The 25841-nt window shown below is 43.9% G+C and overlaps 2 protein-coding genes across 2 annotated transcripts in view; one reads left to right on the top strand and one right to left on the bottom strand.

The window, feature by feature from the left end:
- Positions 1-19922, top strand: part of CPAMD8 (C3 and PZP like alpha-2-macroglobulin domain containing 8) — a 65873-nt gene extending 45951 nt beyond the window's left edge. Inside the window, exons 29-43 of the mRNA XM_083366073.1 lie at positions 920-994; positions 3805-3970; positions 5051-5137; positions 5953-6089; positions 8795-8950; positions 9039-9101; positions 9523-9761; positions 11322-11409; positions 13073-13147; positions 13929-14034; positions 14123-14233; positions 14904-15116; positions 15236-15313; positions 18467-18633; positions 18745-19922. Coding sequence (XP_083222199.1) covers positions 920-994; positions 3805-3970; positions 5051-5137; positions 5953-6089; positions 8795-8950; positions 9039-9101; positions 9523-9761; positions 11322-11409; positions 13073-13147; positions 13929-14034; positions 14123-14233; positions 14904-15116; positions 15236-15313; positions 18467-18630 — 1758 coding nt within the window. The 3' untranslated portion in view covers positions 18631-18633; positions 18745-19922. The remainder of the gene's footprint in view (positions 1-919; positions 995-3804; positions 3971-5050; positions 5138-5952; positions 6090-8794; positions 8951-9038; positions 9102-9522; positions 9762-11321; positions 11410-13072; positions 13148-13928; positions 14035-14122; positions 14234-14903; positions 15117-15235; positions 15314-18466; positions 18634-18744) is intronic.
- A 201-nt stretch (positions 19923-20123) lies between these two features.
- F2RL3 (F2R like thrombin or trypsin receptor 3) lies at positions 20124-24038 on the bottom strand. Its single transcript, XM_083350305.1, is given in 3 exon segments — positions 20124-21529; positions 23491-23618; positions 23620-24038. Coding segments are annotated over 3 exon segments (1221 nt in total). The 5' UTR covers positions 23640-24038; the 3' UTR covers positions 20124-20456.
- Positions 24039-25841: the final 1803 nt, after the last annotated feature.

The following is a 25841-nucleotide window of genomic DNA, read 5'->3' as shown; positions in this document are numbered from 1 at the left end:
AGTGTGCCACGCTTCTAGAAATTCCCTAATGTCTTTGGACTTGGCTTGGTCTGGGATGATCACAGTTTCCCAATTGAAACTATGGTTAAGTCTGTTCATATGTTGTGAAACTAAAGATTTTCACCATGTCTTCTGACTGCTAGTTGGTATTCATGGAGGCATTCTGTCAGTCTTCTACCTGTTAGTCCTATGTAGTGACTATCCTACGTAGCCATTACACTGAATGGTATAGTTTATTCCATTTTTTTCTCCTGCGGCTGCTGGGTATTTTGCTTTTTGTAAGATCACAATATTTACAAAAAGCAAAATAATTACTAGAAGGCAAAGAGACTTACATCCCAGTGAACACCAACACAATACAAAAACTAGACAACCGGATCAAGAGAATTCTCAGTGATCTTACTAAAAGAAAGAGGCCAAATTACCAAAGAGGAATAGTGGTGGATGAGAGCGGTAGACCCATCCTTCCATGCTTCTATGGTTTTAAAAAGTCTACTGGTTTCACCTGTTTGGTTGAAAAAGGCACATGTTTCCTGCTATTGCTATATCAAGAAGGCAGTTGCTATCTTGCCTAGGGATAAGTTTTATCTATTTTTCTAGTTTTCAACAATAGAATCTTTCAGGATGAAAGTTATAAGATTTCTCTTTCAGTCTTTGATCCATAAATTAAATAATTTATTCCCATTTAGGAAAGATAGTTGTTAAACATTCTCTAAAGATTCAGTCATTCATAAAAATATACATTTCCAACCCAGAGAGGCAAAGTGATGTTGTTAGACTTTGTCCCACTGCTTTCTTCATGCATTCAGAATCACTTGAGAAATGTTGAAAATGTGAAAAGAGAGGATTGGATTCAAGTGCAGACCTTTTATTCATAAACATTTCTTAGTCTAATCCTTTTATTTCTTTTTTATTCTAGGGTGGAGTTCATGGGAAGATTTCTGTAACAGCATATGTAGTAGCAGCTCTGCTGGAAACAGGGGTGACTTCTGAGGTAAAGAATAAATGTGTCATTCCCCATTTTGCCCAATATTTATGAATGACAGCTAATCAGAGACTAAAAACAAAAGAGCCAATAACCAATCAATTTCCCTCATTAAGGCTTAAAGGATGGGAGCTGGAACATGCTCAGTCAAGTTGACCTGAAAATACGCACAGGTTAGAAACATGGAGACAGGTGGGGCCTCTCAAATAACCAGGTCCTATGCCATGCAGAGCTTTATCAGTACCTTAAAATTCCCTTGAAAGCCAACTGGCAACCAGTGCAGCATACCAGTGATGGCTTATTGATCATAAAGGTAAGGTAAAGGTAAAGGTTCCCCTACACATGCGTGCTAGTCGTTTCCAACTCTAGGGGCCGGTGCTCATCTCCGTTTCAAAGCTGAAAAGCCAGCACTTGTCCGAGGACGTCTCCATGGTCATGTGGCCGGCATGACTAGACGCCGAAGGTGCACAGAACGCTGTTACCTTCCCACTGTAGTGGTCCCTATTTTTCTACTTGCATTTTTATGTGCTTTCGAACTGCTAGGTTGGCAGAAGCTGGAACAGGTAACAGGCACTCACTCTGTTACACGGCACTCGGGATTCGACCCGCCAAACTGCTGACCTTCTGATCGACAAGCTCAGCATCCTAACGCACTGAGCCACCGCACCCCTTTTATTGATCATACTGGACACCAAATCAGTGGATCTCAACTGGAGGTTTCATGTAGAAGTCAAACCAAAGTGTCACCTTGCACCATGAGATGACCGGCATATAAATTTAATAAATAAATAAATAATAGACAAAAAAAAATAAAAGCTAAGCCCAACGGCATCTCCCAAGGGAAGGCTTGAGGGCATGACCTCTCACCCCCTGTCAACATCAACTAGAAATGATCACTGAGGAAGAAGGCAACCCATTGCAACCCATTGCTCCCATTCCTAACCACCACAGCTAGTCCAGAAGATTACCAGGGTCAAAGTATCAGAGATTGCTGAGAGATCAAGGAGCGTTAACATGGGCTCATTACCCCAATTCTGTCTTCTCATAGATCATTGACAAACATGACCAATGCTGTGTCTGTATTGAATGCCTGTCTAAACCCAAGCAAAATTGGCCTGGCTAAACTATTCCTTCAGGGTTCTCTGAAGCTGAAGCCCAAAGAACCTCTCCACCTCCTTTCCCAGAAAATAGAGGTTGAAGACTAGAAAACAGTTTCCTGGATGGTCGGTTCTAGTGATGTCTTCTTAGGAAGTAGGCTTTCTGTGGGACGTGTGTTGTCTGGCAGCCAGGTGAAATAGCAGGTCTATTTCAAAACAGGAGGAAGCCAGAGAGTCCTAGGCTGCATTAATAGAGGGATAAGATCAAGATCACACGAAGCATTATTAATAATACCACTTTATAATGCCTTGGTAAGACCACACTTGAAATATTGCCTCCAGTTTTGGCACCATGGTATGAAAAAGATGTTGAGATTCTAGAAAGAATGCAGAGAACGTCAACAAATATGATTAGGAGACTGAAGGCTAAAACATAAGAAGAATGGTTGCAGGAATTGGGTATGTCTAGTTGAATGAAAAGAAGGACTAGGAGTAACGTGATAGCAGTGTTCCAGTATCTAATATCTATCATAACCACAAAGAAGAAGGAGTCAACCTATTCTCCAAAGCACTTGAAGGCAGGGCAAGAAGCAATGGATGGAAAGTAATCAAGGAGAGAAGCAGCGAAGGAGAAATTTCCTGATAGAAAAATTAATCAGTGGAATGAGTTGCCTGCAGAAGGTTTTTAAGAAGAGGTTGGACAACCATTTTCCTGCTCAGGCAGGAAACCCTATACCATTTTGGACAAATGGCTGTCCAGTCTCTTCTTAAAAACTTCCAGTGTTGGAGCATTCACCGCTTCTGGAGGCAGGTTGTTCCACTGGTTAATTGTTCTAACTGTCAGGAAGTTTCTTCTTAGTTCTAGGTTGCTTCTCTCCTTGATTAGTTTCCATCCATTGCTTCTTGTCCTGCCTTCAGGCGCTTTGGAGAATAGCTTGACTCCCTCTTCCTTGTGGCAGCCCCTGAGATATTGGAACACTGCTATCATGTCACCCCCCCTCATTCTTCTCTTCATTAAACTAGACATACCTAATTCCAGCAGCTGTTCCTTATATGTTTTAGCCTCCAGTCCCCTAATCATCTTTGTTGCTCTTCCCTGTACTCTTTCCAGAGTCTCAACATCTTTTTTACATCGTGGTGATCAAAACTGGATGCAGTATTTCAGGTGTGGCCTTACCAAGGCATTGTAAAGTGGTATTAATACTTACGTGATCTTGATTCTATCCCTCTGTTAATGCAGCCTAGCACTGTGTTGGCTTTTTTGGCAGCTGCAGCACAGTGCTGGCTCATAATTAAGTGATTGTCCACTAGGACTCCGAGATCTCTCTCACAATTACTACTATTGAGCAAGGTACGCCCTATACCAGGGGTAGGCAACCCTGCCCTATACTATAAATAATTAAGCTTAATTAATACATTTTCAGGATTGATCAAAGTCACATTCTTAGAGGATGAACTTACTGGACAATGTTAACCAAGTCCTTTTGTTGTCTTTGGGATGTTTCTGGGTCCTCCTGTGTAAGGAATACCCTTCTTTCATACCTCCACACAGGCTTTTGAATCTCCCGCTTGAGTTGTCGGGGGATGGGTTAGGGCTGCCTGCTTCCTGACTGACATAGCAATTCCATCGTGTCTGAGAGAGGAGGACAGACATTTCCTACTGATCCGTCAAGGCTTCGAACCTGCAGCCATGACTCTCCTTCTTCCTGTCTTCTGGCTTAGGAAGAAAAAGGAGCTGTTACCAAAGCACAGCACTTCTTAGAATCCAACATGTACTCGGTGGAAGACCCTTACACCATTGTCTTGACTACCTATGCACTCACACTTCTGCGCAGCCCTTCAGCATCAGCAGCTCTTCGGAAGATGAATGGCATAGCCATTACGCAAGGTAAAGATGCCACAGCTGCAACCTCTGTCTTAGGGTACTTCCACTTGGCACTTGGCCGATGTCCCAGAGCCCTGTGATTCTGTAGCATTGGCATCATCAGGCAACTGGGCCTGTTAACTATCCAGCTTACCTTTCAGCTCAAGCAGAAAGAAACTCATAAGAGAAAATCTGTTACAAGGAGTTAAAAGGAGCTGAAGGAAGCAAATGAGATGCTTTCCCATCAGTGAGAATTCCTAGCTCAGGGGAAAGAGATGATTTAAAACCAGTGGGATCCTGTCTGTCCGTCAGTGTGATAACTCTCCAAAAGCAGAACTCAGTGGGGGGAAAAACTGGTGTGGAGAGAGAAGGGAGCATAAGAAAGATAAAAAAAAGTGAACTGGATACAGCCAGGTGCTGTGGGGAAAAAAGCAAACCTTGGAAAATTCCCCTAGTGCAGGGGTAGGCAACCTCGGCTCTTTTATGACTCGTGGACTTCAACTCCCAGAATTCCTGAGCCAGCATAGCTGGCTCAGGAATTCTGGGAGTTGAAGTCCACGAGTCATAAAAGAGCCGAGGTTGCCTACCCCTGCCCTAGTGCATCTAAAGGGAGAAGCAGTTGGCTAGCAGGTTGAAATAGTAGTGACTGCCCAGTTCTGAACTCCTCTCCTTGTTCTGTCCAGGTTATGCAACCCTGGGTTGAGTATAGTGCCCACCCTGTATTTCCTGGTGCAAGTGCTCACACACGCAACACGAAGGGTGAGCAAGCAGGCACATACATATGCATACAGTCAAATGAGACTCAACATAGTTCTTCTTTACATAGAAGAAAATGTAAATGCTTCCTATGGCCACTGTTGGTAAAATGGTTAGAAAACAATGCTTTGCATGTTTTACTGATCTTATGTTCTCTTCCTCTTTCTCTCTGTCTCCTGCTCCCTCTCTCTCGTCCCCTTCCTCCTCTTTTCTTCTCCCTCTCTTCCACTTCTCCTTCCCTTCCCTCCTTCTCCCTCTCCCAATATCTGACTCCACTAGGATATCCACTAGGCTTCTTAAGTGTTTGGCTGTGGAGTCTGCTGCCACGTATCTCCTTTTCTCTTTCAGATGGCTTCACGCACTGGAATATAATGGGAACTCTTGCTACTGGTGAAGATACATTCATGGGGTTCAGTGATGGCCTCTCCCAGTCGGGTAATTTATTATTTTATTATTATTATTTTATTTTATTGTAAAATTGATTGGTTGCCGATCTTAGCCCGGGGTTACCTTAGCTTTGGAACTGCAGCCAGGAGTGAGAGGGGAAAACAGCAGTTCATCTAGGGCAGGGGTAGGCAACCTTGGCTCTTTTATGACTCGTGGACTTCAACTCCCAGAATTCCTGAGCCAGCATAGCTAGCTCAGGAATTCTGGGAGTTGAAGTCCACGTGTCATAAAAGAGCCAAGGTTTCCTAACCCTGCACTAGGTGTACTATGGAAAGTCATAAGGATCCATCTCAGCTTTGCAGAGAATTGATCAGTGAAGGTGGGCAGTTACAAGTAGTCCTCAACTGATGACCACCATTAGGTCTGGGACTTCTGTCATTAAATGGTGCAATTGTTAAATGAATCGTGCCCAATTCTGCAATCTTTTTGCTGTTGTTGTTAAGCAAATCACACGGTCATTAAATGAAATCTGGCTTCCCCCACTGACTTGGTTTCTCAGAAGTCCCCTGGGAAAGTCACAAACTGCTATCACATAATAAGAATACAGAAATCCAGAGGAAGGGTGTTTTTTTTTCCATACCATAACTGAACTCAAAGACAGTGACTGACCTATTCTTTGAGAAGAGGGAGCTCACCTATATTACTCCCGTGCTGCTGGATTGGAAACCCCTATGGGAACTTTGAGAGGAGACAGTGGCTGACCGGAAAGAAGAGCTGTTTTGCCTGGCAGAAGTAAGGAATGCCAACAGCTCTTTCTGTTCCTGTGAAATGCCCCATTCTGCCCCCCCTCCTCTCTCTTTCAGTCATATCGGCTGAAGTTGAAATGACAGCCTATGCCCTGCTGACGTACACTGTGCTGGGGGACGTTGCGTCTGCGCTGCCTGTGGTCAAGTGGTTGTCTCAGCAGCGGAACGCACTGGGTGGTTTCTCGTCTACCCAGGTGAGTCTTTACCAAGGCAGGTAGTTCTGCCTCTAACCAGAAAATGCTTTAGTGAGCCAAAAAGAAGTGAAACATTCCAGGGTCCATTACCTACCTGATTTTTCATTTCCTCAGAGACCAGAGAAGACTCCTTGGCATTTTATGTTACTTGCGTTTTCTTTACAAAGGGATTATAAAATGTACTGTCTCCCATCATCCCTCCAGAGATATTGCTGGCAGCCCAGAATGCTTATTCATTTTATCTGAATCTCAAAATTCTCCGAGTCCTGATTAGATTAACCCTCTCTTTTAAAAATACTAAGTCTCCACTCTTGATCTATATCAGGGGTCTTCAGACTTGGCCCTTTTATGACTTGCGGACTTAAACTTTCAGAATTCCTCAGCCAGCAATGCTGGCTGAGGTATTCTGGAAGTTGAAGTCCACAAGTCATAAAAGGGCCAAGTCTGAAGACTCCTGATATAGATCAGACATGACAAACTTGTGACGTCGCGCAACGTATTGGAGCTTTTCCCCCATTGCCGGCAATGGGATGGGCACGGTTTCCTCGTGACGCATCTGGCCTGCAGGCCAGCAGTTTGACACCCCTGATCTATATGAACAACACTGAGTTGTGGGTTTAGACTCAGGCAAGTGTGTTATTGATTTAGTTAAAATTCCCTTTTTGCTGTATCTACCAAAAGATCAAGCATAAATTTTACATTGTATCTGATGAGCAGCAGTTTATCTACAGCTTCTTGCTCTGTTTTTCATGTTTGAGAAGGACTATAAGGTATTATCTCTTTTATAGATGCAACCAGCTTTCCATAGAGGAGCTTCACTGTATTATATCTTTTGTAGCTTATAAAATGAAGAGTATTGTGATACTTAAGGACTAACCAATATTGGTCTAGAGCCATGGTATTAACCCATGTGTGTGCACAGTCTTCATCTTTGGCATCTACCAAAAACAAATTTATTTCAACATGAATTAATTTTTTTACATATAAAACTGTCTTGATGGAAAGTATTTGTTGTTGTTGTTGTTGTTGTTAGCTGCGAAGTCATGTCCGACCCATCGCGACCCTATGGACAACGTTCCTCCAGGCCTTCCTGTCCTCTACCATCTTCTGGAGTCCATTTAAGCTCACGACTACTGCTTCAGTGACTCCATCCAGCCACCTCATTCTCTGTTGTCCCTTTCTTCTCTTGCCCTCAATCTTTCCCAGCATTAGGCTCTTCTCCAGTGAGTCCTTCCTTCTCATTAGGTGGCCAAAGTATTTGAGTTTTAGCTTCAGGATCTGACCTTCTAAAGAGCAGTCAGGGTTGATCTCCTCTAGGACTGACCGGTTTGATTGCCTTGCAGTCCAAGGGACTCGCAGGAGTCTTCTCCAGCACCAGAGTTCAAAAGCCTCAATTCTTTGGCGCTCAGCCTTTTTTATAGTCCAACTTTCACTGCCATACATTGCAACTGGGAAGACCATAGCCTTGACTATACGCACTTTTGTTGACAGGGTGATGTCTCTGCTTTTTAGTGTGCTGTCTAGATTTGCCATGGCTTTCCTCCCGAGGAGCAAGCGTCTTTTAATTTCTTGGCTGCAGTCCCCGTCTGCGGTGATCTTGGAGCCCAGGAAAATAAAATCTGTCACTACCTCCATTTCTTCCCCATCTATTTGCCAGGAATTGAGAGGGCCGGATGCCATGATCTTGGTTTTCTTAATGTTAAGTTTCAACCCAACTTTTGCACTCTCCTTCTTCACCCGCAACAAGAGGTTCTTTAGTTCTTTCTGCCATTAGAGTGGTATCATCTGCATATCTTAGGTTGTTGATATTTCTTCCGGCAATCTTAATTCCAACTTTTGATTCATCTAGCCCTGCCTTTCTCATGATGTGCTCTGCATATAAGTTAAATAGGCAGGGCGACAGTATACAGCCTTGCCGGACTCCTTTCCCAATTTTGAACCAATCAGTGCTTCCGTGTCCAGTTCTCACTGCTGCTTCTTGGCCCACATATAGGTTTCTCAAGAGACAAATAAGATGGTCTGGTACACCCATCTCTTTAAGAACTTGCCACAGTTTGTTATGATCCACACAATCAAAGGCTTTAGCATAGTATGGAAAGTATAGTGTTGTTTTTGTCATTATTTTTATTTGCAGGAACACTTCTAAGTCCAGCATTGCTGACAGAAAATAGAAAATAAATATCCTAGGCATCTGTAGTCAATGCTTTGTTTGGAAAGTGTTTTTACTTGCCCAGAAATTAAAAAAAACCCAAATATCGGCTGGAATGGTCAAGAATATTGGCCAGGGCAGTAGGGGCATTAGAATAATATGGAGCAATCCCACCGGTTTGTCTTTTGATAAATGACTTGTGATAAGTTATGTATTCAGTAGCAGCTCTTTGCTGAGTAAACCACCTGTCCTCAGAACAACAATGCCTCCTTTCAAAGTGCCACATATGCCCATTAGCTGAAAAATATTGCCTACCCTGGCATGCATAAACACCACAAGACTTGGGAATTCTGGGACTTGGAGTCCACACATCTTAAATTTGCCAAGATTGAAAATCCCTCTCTGAGGACTGTAGCCCAAATAGATGCCTGCCCGTGTGCAGCAGACAGGAAGTTGGAGTGGTAGAGAGAGGAAAGTGCAAAGCAGCTGCATGTGACACTGATTTGGGATAGCTTCTTAGCTTTTTTTTTCCTCTTCTATTCATCCTGAACGGCAGGATACTTGTGTGGCCCTCCAAGCTCTGGCTGAATATGCTATCCTGTCCTACATCGGGGGTGTCAACCTCACCATTTCACTGGCCTCTACCAACCTGGACTACCAAGAGACCTTTGAGTTAAACAAATCCAACAAAAAGCTCCTTCAGACTGCTGTGGTAAAAAGACCTTACCCTTTTTGTTTCATTCCCAGAATCCTGTACGTATGCTTGTTTACATTCAAATTAAACCCAATTTTCTCTACAGATCCCCTCCATTCCCACAGGGTTATTTGTAAGTGCCAAGGGAGAAGGCTGCTGCCTCCTGCAGGTGAGAAACCTTAGATGCTTGTTCCATTCCTGAACAATCAGTCCATTTTTTTTCTTTCTTTCTTTCTTTCTTTCTTTCTTTCTTTCTTTCTTTCTTTCTTTCTTTCTTTCTTTCTTTCTTTCTTCCTTCCTTCCTTCCTTCCTTCCTTCCTTCCTTCCTTCCTTCCTTCCTTCCTTCTTTTCCTTCCTTCCTTCCTTCCTTCCAACTGCCCATCTTCCCTTGGGGAGGGGTTCATGGAGGGGTTCAATATAATCAGTAAAAATAGGCATTAAAAATCAGAATAATTTAGGATTAAAAGTTTTAAAATTATAAAAAAACAACATTCTAAATATTTAATGATATAATAAAATATTTATACTTTTCGACTGCCTGTTTCTCATGGGAAGATGCAGACGCAGTGCTTTCTTCTTATATTGGCCAGATTGATGTCTCCTACAACATCCCTGATCCCGTGGCTAAGCCAGCTTTCCAGCTTCTAGTGAACCTACAAGAGCCCAAGCTGAAGAGGCACCGTCGAGCGCCACGCCTACCTAAGCTTGTCTCTGCAGAGGAAAACCGTTCAGGGGCCCCACGTCGGGACCGGGTTCTGGGTGATGACGACGATCCTGCCTCCGATCAGGACCATCAGGAATATAAAGTGATGGTGGAAGTCTGCATGAGGTGAGACTCAGCAAATCAGTAGTCCTTGGCTCTTTTATGACTCCACAGCTGGCTCAGGAATTCCGGGAGTTGAAGTCCATGAGTCATAAAAGAGCCAAGGTTGCCTATCCCTGGCCTATACCAATGGCCCCCACTAATGGCCCCAAAACTCAGCCTCACAAGGGAACGGAACAGTTGTTACCAAAGAAGTCAAATGAGAAGAAAGAATCCAGCTGGCTTTTCTTGCCGCCGCCTCCGTCTCTGTCGCCGCCGCCGCCGCCACCACCACCACCACCACCACCACCTACTGCTTTCATTCTCATTTCTTTGGGCCTTTGGTGCAAGCTACCTGAGAGGCTAAAACCCAAGGCGATCAGAAAACAGGATATCAGTATCTTGTTTTGTATATGTTCCTACCAGTAGTACAGTCTTTAAAGAGAACAACTTGTGTTCATAGAAGATACTTTACTTAGATAGTAAATTATAGCCATTTTCTGGGTTTGCACGCAACAAATGAAACCATAAACCGGTTCGATGGGTTGGGTTTGGACACTATCTCAGGCCAGAACTCAACCAACTCAAGGGTAAACTCACAAACCTAGCCTGTATCGTGAATACTGTACAGTTACTAGATCTGGCCTGCTTCAATGTATTATCTCTATTGAGTGGCTTTGAAGGGGGACTCCAGAAAAACTTCAGCCAAGGAAGGAGCAGGGAAGGTAGGTCACCTCTCCCATCCTTCTAAGAGTGGGGATGTTCCTGTACACTGATCCGCCTCCAGTTAGATCAACCTCATGCTTGCTGGCTTCCTTTGTCCTTCGAAGAATATAAATTTTTGCGAACTGGACCATCCATCCTCTTTTTCCATTAATGCTGGTAATAGTTTTAAGGAAATTTGGGAAGCAGACTTTTGGCCCCACTCCCTCAGTTCTGGCTGAGCCCCTTGGAAATCTTTCATCTCCACTCTGGGATTCTTCTGTACTTATAGCTCCTACCTGAAAAAAAAGCAGATGGCAGCTCTGTCTGGGAAAGCCCTCATACAGGTGCATCCTGTGCACCAGTTACGTTCTTTCCTGGACCAGGGGATTCACTCATGCCTTGGTCACTTCATGAAAGGATTTTTGCAATGTGCCTTGCGTGAAGTGTCTTGAAAACCAGAAGCTACAGCTGGTCCAGAATACAGCAGCATGAGCAGTCATGGGCAGTCTGTTCCATACCGTCACCCTTGCTCTGTGAGTTGCACTGGTTACCAGCTGGTTTCTGAGTGCAATTCAAGGTACTGGTGGCCACCTTTAAAACCTTGCATGCCATAGGGCCTACGTTGAGATATAGCCAGTATCCCATGGTTGCTCCCCACCTGGTAAGAGCTGGCCAAGTTGGCTTCCTCCTGGTCTTCTCAGATAATGTCGTCTACCAGACTTTTGCTGTTGCAGCACTTGTCCTCTGGATTAGCATCTCCCCAGAGATATACTGTACATGACCCCTCTCCCCTGCCATCCAAATAGTTGGAAGGACTAATTTTTTAATTATTTGTTAATTTTTTCTCTGTTCCCTCTCCTTCTGGTTTGTTGTCCTGAGAAGGTGGCTTCACTCTGGCTCCTCCAACATGGCAGTCCTGGAGGTACCTTTGTTCTCAGGTTTTCGAGCTGACATTGAAAGCCTAGAAAAGGTGAGTCCCTTGGCCCTTTCCACCAATCCTCCATTTTTGTCTTTTAAAGGCTATAGATGTCCCACGCCGTCATGCCTTTTTAGAGTTCTGTATGGTGCTAAAGAATAGATTTGATCTGATGACTTGAATTCCTTCTGGTATGAAGGATTTGGGTTCCACTTTAACAAAAGCAAAGGTGGAAAGGATGTTGATAAACACAAAATGGGAAGTCAGACGAAGTCAGACAGAAGGATCTTTTCCCTTCAGTGGAATTATATAAGAGGGGCCCAATCTTATATAATCTGAGGTTCCAGTGTTGTGTGGCGTAATACTGGAGAGCTTCATAAATTGTTAATTTTTAATGGGACGGAAAAGAAAAACATACGGTAATTGGAGGATTATGATTTTCTACTAGTTAGAGTGCGTTTTAATTAAATATAAACGAGTTGAAATCAGATTTTGTTTTTGTTTTGTCCTGGTCATACCCACTACCTTCTGGGGTCCATCGTCCAATATGCCATAATAGGCTAATGTGATCCACAGCCCAGAAGAACATCACTAGATAGGAGCCTCAGATAAATTCATTGGGTGATTTGCTCCCTTCTCTTTTATCCAGTAAAACAATTAGAATGAAATGTTCTGGATGGCTATAGACCACTTTGGTGGCTTGAGGGATGAAACCTGGTCTTCCTGTGCATGCAAACACTTGCTCTAATCTTACTGGCTCTTATTTCATTTCTTGCAACGTGGTTTTTTCATTCCTTTTTTTATAAAAATGTTCTTATTTCACTTGATTCAAAATATATATAACAATTTCAAAAATGTGCAGTTCTTAGTTTGCCAGCTTGCTTGCTTGCTATGCTTGCTATGTCCAGTTTCAATCTGATGAGTGGGGATGCACCCAATGTTTTTATCTTTCAGAAATATGACTACCGGTATTTGGTAGAAGTCTTGGGCTCAATTAACATATTCGGCAAATGAAATCCATGTATAAATTGTTTATACATCTCCTACATTGGACTTTCTAGGGCTACTGCTCAGATTGTTTTGATTTTGAATTCTTCAAAGCAATATCCTACTGCATAGTTTACTTTAGTCAAATAAGGTGGATATAGCTGGGGCAAAATACCTGTAATTCTTGGAATGTATGTGATCTTTAGATGAATTTTGTGCAGCCTTTGGCTAAATTTCAAACTTTCATCTAAGGGACATTTCATATCTGTGCCTGCTGGACAGGCAACTTGGAGATGGGAAAGATAGAGAGACAAGAGGGGAAAAAGAGTAAAACAGGATATTTCAAAGACAGAGGGGTAAAGTTGCCAACATTTTGCTGGATCCCTACTTCCTCGTTTCTCCCTTGTGGCATCCAGTAAATTATTCCTGAGGAAATCTAACCCCTCATGAAGAAAGCAAGATGTGAATATCCAGAAAAGAGTGTGTCTAACTGGGGTGTCCATAGAGAAGCGATAAAAAAGAAAACCTGAAAATGGCAGCAACAATCATCTATTCAAAGGCTTATTTTAGGTGCAAAGCAGAGCTTGATACCAAGCTTGTAGCCACCATTTTGATTTTCCTGAGCTGCCTGCGGAGACCCTGATGTTTCATGTGCTTTAGAGAAATGAGGAAGATTCAAGTGAACATTCTGAATGAAAATGTTAAGCCAAGTCTTGTACTTTCTTTCCAGCTACTCACAAACAAACAAATTGGTCTGAAGAGATATGAGGTGGATGGCAGGAAGGTCCTTTTCTATTTCGATGAGGTAAGACTCCATTTATCCCAGTCCTCACAAAACGTCCTGTAGTTGATTCTTTCCTGCTCATCTGAAGTAAGCATTAAACTGCAGATCTCTCCCTTTACCCATAAATGGAAAAATGAAAAGGCCGATAGTCCTTTTTTTGTCAAGAGCTGAGACGTTACGATTCTTGATCCGTTTTTTTGCTGTCCCTTCCCTTGGCTTCAGCTTAGTGCAGGGGTAGGCAACCTCGGCTCTTTTATGACTCATGGACTTCAACTCCCAGAATTCCTGTGTCAGCATAGCTTGGGTAGACAGGGGTAGGCAACCTCGGCTCTTTTATGACTCATGGACTTCAACTCCCAGAATTCCTGTGTCAGCATAGCTGACTCAGGAATTCTGGGAGTTGAAGTCCATGAGTCATAAAAGAGCCAAGGTTGCCTACCCCTGGCTTAGTATATGAAGACCCAAGGAGTGTTAGAATTGTAGAACTGGCTGTCCAGGATACACCAGATTTAGTCCCTGGTGACCCTTTGCTTATTGATAACTTAAAGAACCCCTTATCCATCTCATGAAAAATACTTGAACAATGGCTTATCCCTGACTCCAAACAAGGAACCCGTTTGCTCACAAAATCTAAAGTGCCTCCTTACAATTCACCCTTCAGCTCCCTTTCTGAATTAGAAATGTTCTTGAGTTCAATAGTCCCTTCTATTGCTTTCCTTTAAATGGTGCTGCTGTTGGGGGGGGGAGGGAGCTCCCCAACCCTCTTGACTCAAGACCTTACCAGGTTAAATCGCACCTGCAGATTCCAAGCCAGTGTATGACCTGTGTCAAGTTTATGGCCTTCCGTGAATACATTGTGGGGAAGACGGCTCCCTTGCCCATCAAGGTGTATGACTACTATGAGCCAGGTGGGTATGTGCCTCCACAGCCACGCCTTGAGCCCGCGTAGCCAAGCCTCCCCGTGACAACCTGCCTTTCCTCCGTCCTGCTCCGCAGCTTTTCAAGCCACCCGTTTCTACAATGTCAGCGAATCCAGTCCTCTGTCCCGTGAGCTCTGCGATGGTCCCATGTGCAACGAGGTGGAGAGTATGGCCAGCCACTGGGTTGGTGAGTCCTGCGACTAATGAGAAAGAGGATGGCTACACGTCATTCATTTTCCTTCTCTGTGCCGTCCTTCTTTCTTCGTTCCAACAACAACAAGATGAGTTTGGGCGGCTTCATCCCACACCAGTCTGGGAATCTGTCCCCAAGAGTGTGAAGCAGCTTTAAGGCAGCAAATGCAGGTAGTCCTCAAAATTGAGCCCAAAATTCATGTTGCTAAGTGAGAAATTTGTGAAGTGTGTTTTGCCTCATTTCACGACTTTCCTTGCCACATTTGTTAAGGGAATCGCTGCAGTTGTTAAATTAGAAACACGGCGGTTAAGTAAATCGGGCTTCTCCGTTGACTTTGCTTGTCAGAAGGTCACAAAAGGGGATCACATGATCCCAAGACACCGCAACTGTCCTAAACGTGAGTCACTTGTCAAGCATCCAAGCGCAAGTCAGGTGACCCCCGGGGATGGTGCATAAGTGCGGGAAAATGTCACAAGTCACTTTTTTCAGTGCCGTTGTAAGTTCGAGTAGTCACTAAGCAAATTGTCGTAAGTCGAGGACTACCTGTAATTTGCTGCGGGAGCTCCTGATACTTATTCTGCCTTTTACACAGGGAACAATACAAGCTGCCGAGAGTTTTGCAGTCCCCCAGTGCACCTCTAACCATTCCTGGCTATTTCTGCAGGTTTTGTACACACTGGTCCGTGCAACAGCGTCTCTGGTTGCTTAGAGGATGGCTATTTTGAGCAGTGCATGTGTTCGCGTGACTGTGGCTACGATGGGGAGCTGGTGTGTGGCTCAGATGGTCTTATCTATCAGAACCACTGTCAAATGGAGGTGGCTGCCTGCAGAAACAGCACTCAGATCGAACAGGTCCTCATGGCACAATGTGTGGTGGGTAAGTTTTGCCTGGCTACAGACTCTGGGGAAGAATGTGGAGGAAACAATGGTCCTCCTGCAGGAGCTCCCCAAGAGGCATTGCTACACTGCAGCCATCATTTTGCTCCTTTTCTGCAGCTAAGAACCCTCCAGAAGAGAAAGAAAAACAGTTTCACAGCCTCACATTTCCTGACAGGAAACAGCAGACACCGTCAGGTGAAGATTAGCACCAATTATTACTCTTTATGCAATGGAGCTCTAGCTATGACCTTTTTTTGAAATTATCCCATCCTTTCCTGATTTTATGTGGTTAGCAAGCACTTCACAGAGTGGAGGGATTGCTCCAGAGTATCCTTTCTCTGGGCCTTACTTCAAAAGTGAATTAAAAGTCTGTCTGCCCTTCCTTGAATCTGCAGGAAACTCTAGCGGCATGAATATTTTTGGCACGATTGCTCTTCCCTCTCCTGACCGTATTGCATAGGTTCCAAGCTTAAGCAGAATGGTGTTACGTTGTTGATGGATTTAGAGCATATGATAGTGGGGGGGATGGGAATATCTGTCAGTCATGGCACTAATGCAGGAATCAGATCCATCTAGTTCCAGTACATGCAGCACAAATCCAGCGAGACATCTGCAGATCTCTACATTGGGGAAACAAAACAACCATAAAAGCATGGCACAACATAGGAGAACCCATCAGGACAAGATTCATCAGCCCACTCTTTCAAAGACAGCAAAGTCCACCTTTTGAACCACTGGTTTGAAAGTGGGGTCAAAGAGGCCAGGTATGTCAAAATTGAAGAGCCCTATCTCAAAAGAAAGGAAGGGTATACGACGTCCTCTAGCTCCAGTCTACAGCAGTCTTTTCAGCAATTCCAAGAAAGCTCCACGCCCCTTTGCACCACTCGGGTGACCTTGAGGACACACATAAACCTCCACTTGGCCTCAACAACTCTCTAAAAGAACGCAAATGACCAGCTGTCTGCAAGGAGTATAAATCCTCCCATTCCCCACCATCCAGTCAGAACTGAAGAAGCTTCTTTATGAGAAGCGAAATGTCTTTAAAAAAAAAACCAAGAAAGTCCAGTTGCCTCTTAAAAAAGCCCCTTTGGGACAACCATGAACTGGATGACAGAAAATCTCTACAGACATTCTGGCAACCTCCTGGCTCTGTTATATTGTCCCTGATTTAAGTCCTTCTACTTTACTGAGCAGCTCCCAACTTCCCTGAAACATCTGCCAGACAGCTGAGCGCTAGGATGGAGTTGCTACCCAGTAGTGGAGGAGTTTCTCCTGCTTTTTGCAGGACCCCCCCATCTCCATGTTAAAGTTTGGAGGAGATATCACATTTCGATAGATAGCTAAACGGAGGGCTCTAGCCATCCGGAAAACATCTCCCAGTCACACAGTGACGTGTTGGGTGGATGGTTTGTGCCAATCAGAGAGGCTCAGATAGCTTTACCCAAACGGCAGATCATGCCCATACTTCAAAACTCTGGACACCACTTCTGATAACAAGGTTGGCAACATATGGCTTGGCAGTGAGCATAGCAGGTATATAGTCTTTTGCAGCTCAAGGGTAGTGGGGAAAGATCTGCATACGTCTTCTCTTTATAGACTCCATTTTGTTGTAACACGTTGAAAGAAAAGTAAACATCATGAACAAAAATAAATTGTTGAAAGTGATTCTTGGGGGAAAGCTCAAGAAAACCCTTTTATTAATAGAAGAGAATATTTGTAGCTCGGGATTGAAATGAGAGGTCCTTGCTCTTCTCTGAGCTTGGTTGTTTTCTTGCAGATATTTCATTACCAAACTAGGTAATATTATTGGCCAGCACTGATCATGTTACCTAGTTTGGTAATGAAACATCTGCAAGAATACCGCCAAGCTCAGAGAGCACCACGGACCCCACAAACCCTTTTATTTAGGATTTCTATATTGATGCTATATGATACAGGATTTCTCTTTCTATTTTGACAAAAACTGCCAACTTGTGGGTTCCTTCGTGTTAAGTGTTTCGGAGGAATAAAAGCTATGATACTTTTTCAAGTCCTGGCAAGATTATATATCAAATACTTTTTATAATATTATACCTGATGTTGTATCCAGTATTTAGGGAACCAATGATGATAAAAGCAACATTCTGGGGAGCAAATAGGTGCCATGTCCACATTATTATGAAACCCACAATAGACGCTTCTCTGATCATTTCCACAATTGGTCCCTAGGCTGCCTCAGTGTTGGGGGGGGCTAGGGGGGCAAAGTAGAACAGATTTTACCCACCTGGAAGCTATCGCTACAGATAGTCTTCGACTTATAACAGTTTGTTTAATGACCGTTCAAAGTTACAATGGCACTGAAAAAAAAGGGTTTTATGACCATTTTTCACATTTACAACCGTTGCAGCATCTCCACGGTCATGCGATTAAAATTCAGGCACTTGGCAACTGGTTCATATTCATGACAATTGCAGCGTCCCAGGCTCACGTGATCCCTTTGGGCAACCTTCTGACAAGAAACGTCAGTGGGGGAGCCAGATTCACTTAATGACCATGCGACTTAACAACTGAACAACTACGGGGATTCAATTAACAGTGGTGTTCAAGAAAGGTCGTAAAACGAGGCAAAACTCACCGAAACAAATGACTTCTTTAGCAACAGAAATTTTGGGGTCAGCTGTGGTCATAAGTCGAGGACTACCTACCTATACGTGGTGTTGGAACAAGGTGGGAGGCCTTACTTTAACACCAGTTTGGATAGGGATGCTGAGCTGACCTTATTCTTGGGCTGAGGCAAGACAAAGTCAGCCTCCAGAGTCAAGGAGCAAAGGCTCCGGGATCGAGAAACATTTGTCTTGTGAGTAATAAGCAAGTGAGAAAAGTCCCCCTGCCTTTAGTTTCCTGCGGTTTAGGGGTGTCTCTTAATAATACAAAGAAAATGAAGACTGACTAGAATTAGAACCTGCCATGGTGGCTCAGTGGGACGCTGAGCTTGTCGATCAGAAGGTCGGCAGTTTGGCGGGTCGAATCCCGAGTGCCGCGTAACAGAGTGAGCGCCTGTTACTCGTCCCAGCTTCTGCCAACCTAGCACTTCGAAAGCACGTAAAAATGCAAGTAGAAAAATAGGGACCACTACGGTGGGAAGGTAACAGCGTTCCGTGCGCCTTTGGTGTCTAGTCATGCCGGCCACATGACCACGGAGACGTCCTCGGACAAGCACTGGCTCTTTGGCTTTGAAACAGAGATGAGCACTGGCCCCTAGAGTCAGAAACGACTAGCACGTATGTGCGGGGGAACCTTTACCTTTAGCCCCAAACTTAATCTAATGTCCCCCCATTTTCTTGAACCTCCTTTTAATGTACCTGACAGATGAAAGTCCCACCCTTCAGTTGGACTTCTCCTACTACTCCTATGAATACGAGGCAGACCCCTACACTTCCGAAGGAGACGCTTTTGAACTGACAACGGCAAGCGGCACAGAGGCACAAGATCACAGCAGATACCAGGGAGCTGCTGTGATCCCCAGGAAGTGAAGGGTGAGAGGCTGGGTGTGGCCTTGGGGGGTGCGAGGTTTGGTAATTCCATGCTCCCTCTCAACCTCATCATGTTTTCTCTTCCCTGCTTTGGTGTTCCCTATTTCTCTGTAGAAAGCTCCTTCCTTTCAGTCTAACAGAACCAACTCCACAAGGGATCCGGGACGTTTTATTGTTCTGTGTCTTGCTGCCAAAGGAAGATGGAACTTTGTCTTGCCTTTCCCGTGGCTCTTGCAGCTGCCTCTTTGCCACTTTTCCACTTGTGTTGCACAAGCTATGTAGGGCAAGTTGGAATCCAGACCCTCTTCCCGAGTTGCTCGTCCATCATACAAATTGCCTTCCAACTAACTGCCCTAGTGTGAGTGGAGAAAGGATGACACCGTTGATTTCCATGACCCAGGCAACTCCATTGCAACCAAAGCACAAGAGCTCCAGGTCATTTGTTTGTTGCCTCATATTACTGCATTCCCCCCCCCCCTCTCTCTCTCTCACACACACACACATCCTTAGCCCAGAAGGTGGAAGAAGGGCTTGGACAGAACAAGTTTCATCTGTTCAAGGGTTGGTGCTGGTGGGGTAAGGAGTTGGCTTTCCAGTCTCACCTTATCTTCCCCCTCCAGATTATCCTTCCTCCATTGTTATGCAAAGATAAGCATGTGTCCACCTCATATTTTCCAGAGCACTGGAGCTGGTCCACTTCTACCTTCTTCCCCCCCCCCCTCTAAACGTCTAAACCGTGGACAGTAAACATGTAGCCTTCTAGATATTGCTAATTACAAACTCTGCACTCCCAGCCAATTTGGCTACAACTGACAAACTCTAGGATTTCTAGTTTGCAAACATCTGGGGCTACAGCTTCCCTTCCTGTTTTTCATCATCCATGAGTGACGGCAAAATAAGCTATTTATAAATTGGATGGAGGTCAGAGAATATTTTCTAAGGGGATTAAAGTTCGAGAACTACTACAACCAGCCTTGTTTCTTCTGCAATGCAGATATGCCAGCTTTGATGAACCATAGGCAAAAATATATGCTGTACCCAATATTTATTGCAAAACAAACATTTTTATTTACCCCAAATTCTCATCAGATGGAACCAGGTTGACATGGTGACCCCAGTCTTTACATATTTTTATCTCTGCTCATTGGGCTTATCTGTTATTACCCACTGTGCATCTAGGCAGAGGCCTGTTTGTTCATTCCAGGTGCTCAGTAGAACTGCCTGCTCCCCACTTGCTTAGGCATTGCAGGGGTACAGTTTACTTTTATGGTTCAGCACAATCCTTTAGTGAATTGAAGCATTCAGGGGTTGGGTGGGATGGGAGAAGAAGTTTGATTTAGATATTGATAAAATATTTTATTAAAAATTGATTTTTAAAACAGTTGTGACTCCTTTTGGTTTCTTCCTGAGATTATAATTTGTGAGTAGGGATCTGAGGCAGATCCAGAAACAGAAAGGATGAGATTAATGAAGACTCAAGTCAGCAAGAAACTTTAATTTTGGAAGTTTTCTTTGTATCCATTTATTAGAGATGGACTTTCCCAAATCCATACAGTTAAGCCACAAAATAAATGGAAAAACTATCTGCTACATAAGACTTTATAATTAACGAGGAACATAATTAGGCTTCTTGGAAGTTGGAATGGAGCTGAGATTGGGCAGGTTTTATCCAGCTGTATTGTTTTAAGAACTCCAAGAACAAATTGACCATTAGCTGCTTCCTCAAAAGAAATCTTGGTAAGACCATGAAAAACCCCAGCCAGCCCCTTTTCTGTTTTCCTTTCCTTCACAGTACTGCAAAGAGAGTCTCTCCTTCACCCCAAAGACTAGGAGTGATGGAAGTTTTTTGAGGGCAGCGTTTCTTTTAAGGTCTTCCCGGACACGGCAGAATCCTTCCGGTGGCCAAAGAGTCTCCTCTTCACATTTGACCTGAATTCTTCCGAGACATAATAGTAAATGAAGGGGTCGACGCAACTATTGCAGGTGCTCAAGGCTAGGCTGGCCATGTAGGCCACGTAGACCGTCCCATCACTCTTGAGGCAGGAGTGGGAAGAGTAGTGGAGGAGCAACAGGATATGGCTCGGACTATAAAAGGTCACGACTGAGATAAGCATGATGGCTGTCAGCTTGGCAGCCAAAGCGTACTTTTCACCACTGCCCAACAAGACCCGGAGTGTAACCCCACAGCTGAACACCATGATGAGGAGAGGAGTCAGGAAGCCACAGGCAACGAGGATAATGAAGTAATAGTAGTAATATTCATCTTCATCTTTCCATGGCAGGGCATCGTGACATAGAGTCTGCTTGGTCCTATAGAGTGGGAAGGACTGGCGGAGGAGACTCAGAGGCAGGGTGAAGAGGACCGCCACCACCCAAACTACAGCACAGGTGCCCATGGCGAAGGCAGAGCTGCGGAAGGAGCGGGCGAAGAACGGGTGGGCTACAGCAAGGTAGCGGTCCATGCTGATGGAGGCAAGCAGCATAATGGAGCAGTACATGTTGCCGTAGAAAGCTGTAGTGGTAAAGCGGCACATGGCCTCTCCAAAGGGCCAGTGGTTGCCCAAGAAGTAGTAAGAGATCTTCAGAGGAAGCAGCAGGCATAATAAGAGATCAGCAGTTGCTAAATTGATCAGGAATATAGTGGAGGGCAGTTTCTCCACCCGTGTGGTGAGCACCCAGAGTGCCAGAGCATTGGCAGGGAGTCCAATGAGGAAGATAAGGGTGTAAAAAGATGGGAGGACGACGACGGTGAGCGTGCCGGCAAGCAAACCCCGCGAATCTTTCGAGATACGCAAGAAAGTACTGTTGTTTTCAGTGACCATCCGCGCTGGGATGCCGCGAGGGCACAGACCACTGTGTCGCACGGGTTGATGCTCATCGGTTCCGTTGAAACTATAGTCTAACAAATAGAAGGAATCTAGTCAGTGATTCTAATTATGAGTCCCCCAGTCCACCTCCAGCCTTCACTCCATCTGATTTAAAAAAGGAAGTACCGGTACCTCCCTTCTTCCCCCCCTTCTTTTTGGGGGGTCTGTGTGAACCTGTTTCAGTTTTTGATTCCTGAGGCTGCCCGGACTGCAGTTTTCTTGGCAAGAGTTTCAGAATTGGTTTGCCCCTGCCTGCTTCCTAGGGCTCAGAGAGCAAGTCACTGAGTTAATTTCCTGGTTTCTAATCTCGTGCTTTAACCACTACAGCAAACTGTCTCTCTCCTCTCCTTTGAATCACAGAATTGATTGGAAAGATCTTGCAATTAAAGCATTCCTGAGAGCATTCTAGATTTTGCTTAACTACTGTATGAAGTGTTCAGATTGCTGTTGTCCACCTGTTTATACTACTAGGGTGTTTCTCGTACTATTCAGCTGACATTTGCTTCTTTGGCAGCCTTTCAAATGTTTGAAGATTGTTATTGTATTGTTTTAATTTGTTTTTCAGATCTAAAAATATGCAGCTTTTTAAACACTTTTTTTCATGAGGATTCTTTCCCATCCCGACTAAGGAGCCAGTCACGTTCCAAATAGTCTTTAAAATGTGGCGTTATTCCAAGTGCATTTGTTAAACAATCCTATCACATTGCTGGCTCATACTAAGTTGGGTTTTTTTTTTGATAAATTTAAAAGATCTTAATTCTTTTCGCATCACCTTTCCAAAACTAGGAATTGTTTCTCCATCTTATCTCTATTCTTTTTTGTTCCAAAGACTTCCTATTTATTTATGTCTATTTCTATCCTGCTAATTTTGACTGCAGGTTATCATCCTTTGTTTTTCTACAGCATTTGGCTTCCCATCCTAGCTTCACGAAATTTGCAGAAATAATTTATAATAATGTTGAATTCCATAGAGCTAACAATGTCTTAAATCTCTCTATGCAAGTTCTTCCCCATTGGACTCATGAAAGCAACAGGAAATGGCTATTCAAGCAGCTGTGTATATTTTATTAACCAACTGTGTTTTGTATATCAGAGCTAGGGAAGAAGCTCACGCCATCAACATGAGCTTGCAAATAACCAAAGCAACAATTTTCCTCTCCTAAACTTTCCTTTGGATTATGGTGGCTCTTGGCTGCAATATTTGTGACAATTTATTTTCTTTCTAAGGGACACTCTTTTTACTTTTTCTCCATCTCCAAGAGATATGGAAGGAATAGCCAATGATGGGATGACATCAACACGGCAAGCAAGATCTCATTTTAGAGAGTTACAGTGCCTTAGCATACATTTTCAGGGTGAGATTAAAAAAATAATAATGGTGTCACAATCCTGGGGGGCTTTGGTGGCTGCAAATCTGGAACTGTGCCTCACTGTCAAAGAGGCAAGAAATCTCTACCCCGTTTATTGTTCCTGAGGGGCAAGTAGCTACTTTTGCAAGATCTACAAGACCTTAGCTCTCCACGTAGGGTTTTAATCAAGGGCTTCCAAACTTTCAGGCCACAGAATATGTTAGCCCTCATGAGGAAGTAAAGCTCTAAGTGATAGATAATATGATTTGTCTTGAGCGTTTCATGGAACCCTAGAGAGATCTGACAGAACTGTAGGATTCTGGACTTCGAAAAGTCCTATAAACAATGCAATTTCTTAAGGAGAGAGAGAAAAAAAAGCCCGGCCATCTATTTTTCACTTGAGACGTCTAAAGAGCATCTAAAGAGCTATGGGCAGCATCTTTAACCAAACTCTGGAGGGGACCTTAATGAAAATGTTAAAACCCTGAAACAGAGTCAAATCCCCCACCACCCACCCACCACCACCACCCACCCACCACCACCACCACCACCTCTTGGTTCCTCAGACCAGTTGGTCCTGCTCCTAAGTCTTTCTCTTCAGGTTCTTGCAAGCTAAATGGGGTTGGGGAGGTTTGACTTCTTACCATCATAATCAGTAAATCCTGAAGCCGACACCTTCCAGCAGCACACAAGCAGTAGTGGCAAGAAGTATCCCCTCGGCCCAGTGTCGCCCTGCGACATCCTGTGCACTGTCAGCAAGAGTGGTTCACTGCTGTGAGGACTCTGGCAACATCCCATTTCCTGCCTTGGCAGAGCGTCAGAAAAACATCATATTCCTTTCCTTCCCCATCCCCCGCCTCTTCTGGGAGTGACTGGAGGGGGAGCTTTTTTTTACATCAAGGCATTTCAGGAAGGAAGTACATGTCTCAGTGACATAATCCTGTCCCTGAGAGAAGTTGAGAGGGGTGGGGGGAAGTCCCGAAACAGGATCAGTCTGGTATGCCTCAAGGGGCTGCCCCACAACACGGGTGACCCACTGCATCTAACTCATTTAGCCATCAAAGCAAAAAGTGACCATCTGGCCTGGTTGGCAATCCAGGGAAGACCTTTGATTTCTTCAGAGATTCTGCCCTCTTATCTGCAGACACCTTCACTCTTCTCTCCTTTCTCATCAAGGCTGAATATGCTTCAGGCCAGTCGGACCTCAAAATAAATATAGAGGACCGGGTATGACTTTTGGCTTTTCCAAACCAAAACTCAACCTTTGCTGAAAAGGGAGTGGACTTCTTAATCTTTGAAATTAGGCTTCCCACCAACCTGGCCTTTTTGCCTCCACAGCCTCCCCACTGTTTAATCAAGGTCACTTAAGATGTCTGACGTATACAAACATTCTGGTGGCCTCTGCAATGGCCTCTGCTCCTCCTGATAACAGTCAGGAAATAACGTCATGGTGAGGGCGAAGGATGAGGCCAACACAGGATATTCCTGTTCAGATAGGGCCTGTTTCAGCTCCATCCATCTGCAAACGGCACAGCTACAAAAACTTGGCTAAGGGGGAGGAGAAGCATGATGTGAGCATGGAACTTCCTGCTTGTGGGATTAGAGCATGGAATAACAGAGCTGGAAGGGACCTTGGAGGTCTTCTAGTCCAACTCCCCACTCAAGCAGGAGACCCCATAGCATTCCTGTCCAGTGTCTTCTTGAAAACCTCCAGTGTTGGAGCCCCCACAACTTCTGGAGGCAAGCTGTTTCATTAATTGTTCTGTCAGGAAATTTCTCATTAGTTCTAAGTTGGATCTCTCTTTAATGATCTTTCATCCATTACTTCTGGTCCTGCCCTGAGGACCTCACAGAGGGAGTCAAATTATGTAGTCTTCATTAGACTACATTAGACTAGATATAACTAGTTCCCTCAATCGTTCATCGTATGGTTTAGCTTCCAGATCCCTTATCATCTTTGTTACTCTCTGCACTCTTTCTAGGGTGTCATCAGCGCAGCATGAAACGGTAGTATCACTTCATGTGATTTTGAAACTGTCCCTTTTTTGATGCAACTTAGGACCACATTAGCCTTTTTGGCAGCTGCAGAGGCCTCAATACTACCAGGGTCACGCACCCTTGCAGGCATGATAGATGGCCCAAAGAGAAATAACAAAGGCACAGCTGCTTTAAAAATGGCCAACGTCTTATGAGACCTCACTGAGATCTGAAGATTTGACTCCTGAATTTTTTGCAATTTAATTTTGGTAGTCAATGGAAGCTACAGATGACTACATAGATACATACCAATTTTGAGTTAAGCTGATTTAAGAAGTATGAGAGTAGTACTAAATGCTATGCCAATGAAATTAAAGGTCTGAGAGAATAGAAGGACATGAAACTAGCCTTCATCGACACTATTCAATATTTTTCTGTATTCCTTTTTATCCTTGCTAACCATCCTTTTTTTCATCACATTGATAGCACTGCTTCATGCATTGTCTTTTGCTGTTTAAATTTCTTAACTCTGCCTTTCTGAGGAACCCATCAACAGTATCGAGCCACAACTTTCTCAATCTTCTCTTTAGCCTGCTCACTTCTTCTGTTTCGTTTTTTCAGAATTTGATATACCCACTTGCATTGCAATGGGGAGCAATACACTTGTATACATCCCTCTTTTTGCTTCTTTCAATCATTATTCCACATTAACCACCACTTCTCTACCAGATTTTGTACATATGAAACTATCCCTACCCATTTCCTCTTTTGTAAACATCCTACCACAATTCACATACTTCTTTTCTTCTCCATTTATAGCTTGCAAATATTCTGTTAAACCCAACTATGTTTACCTTTCGTACATTTTCACATCTACATTTCTTGTTACACTGTACTTTTTAAACTTTTGTTTAAATAAAATAATAAAAAAAGATAAATTAAGGCGTAGGATATTCAGTATCAAACTTGATTAGCCCAGGAATGGAAATCTATTGCTAAGCACATTTGATTTGTGCTT

The sequence above is a fragment of the Vipera ursinii genome, assembly GCF_947247035.1.
Source record: "Vipera ursinii genome assembly, chromosome: 1".
Lineage (NCBI taxonomy): Eukaryota > Metazoa > Chordata > Lepidosauria > Squamata > Viperidae > Vipera > Vipera ursinii.
The sequence above is the reverse complement of the archived record's forward strand: the minus strand, read 5'-3'. Positions and strand labels throughout refer to the sequence as shown.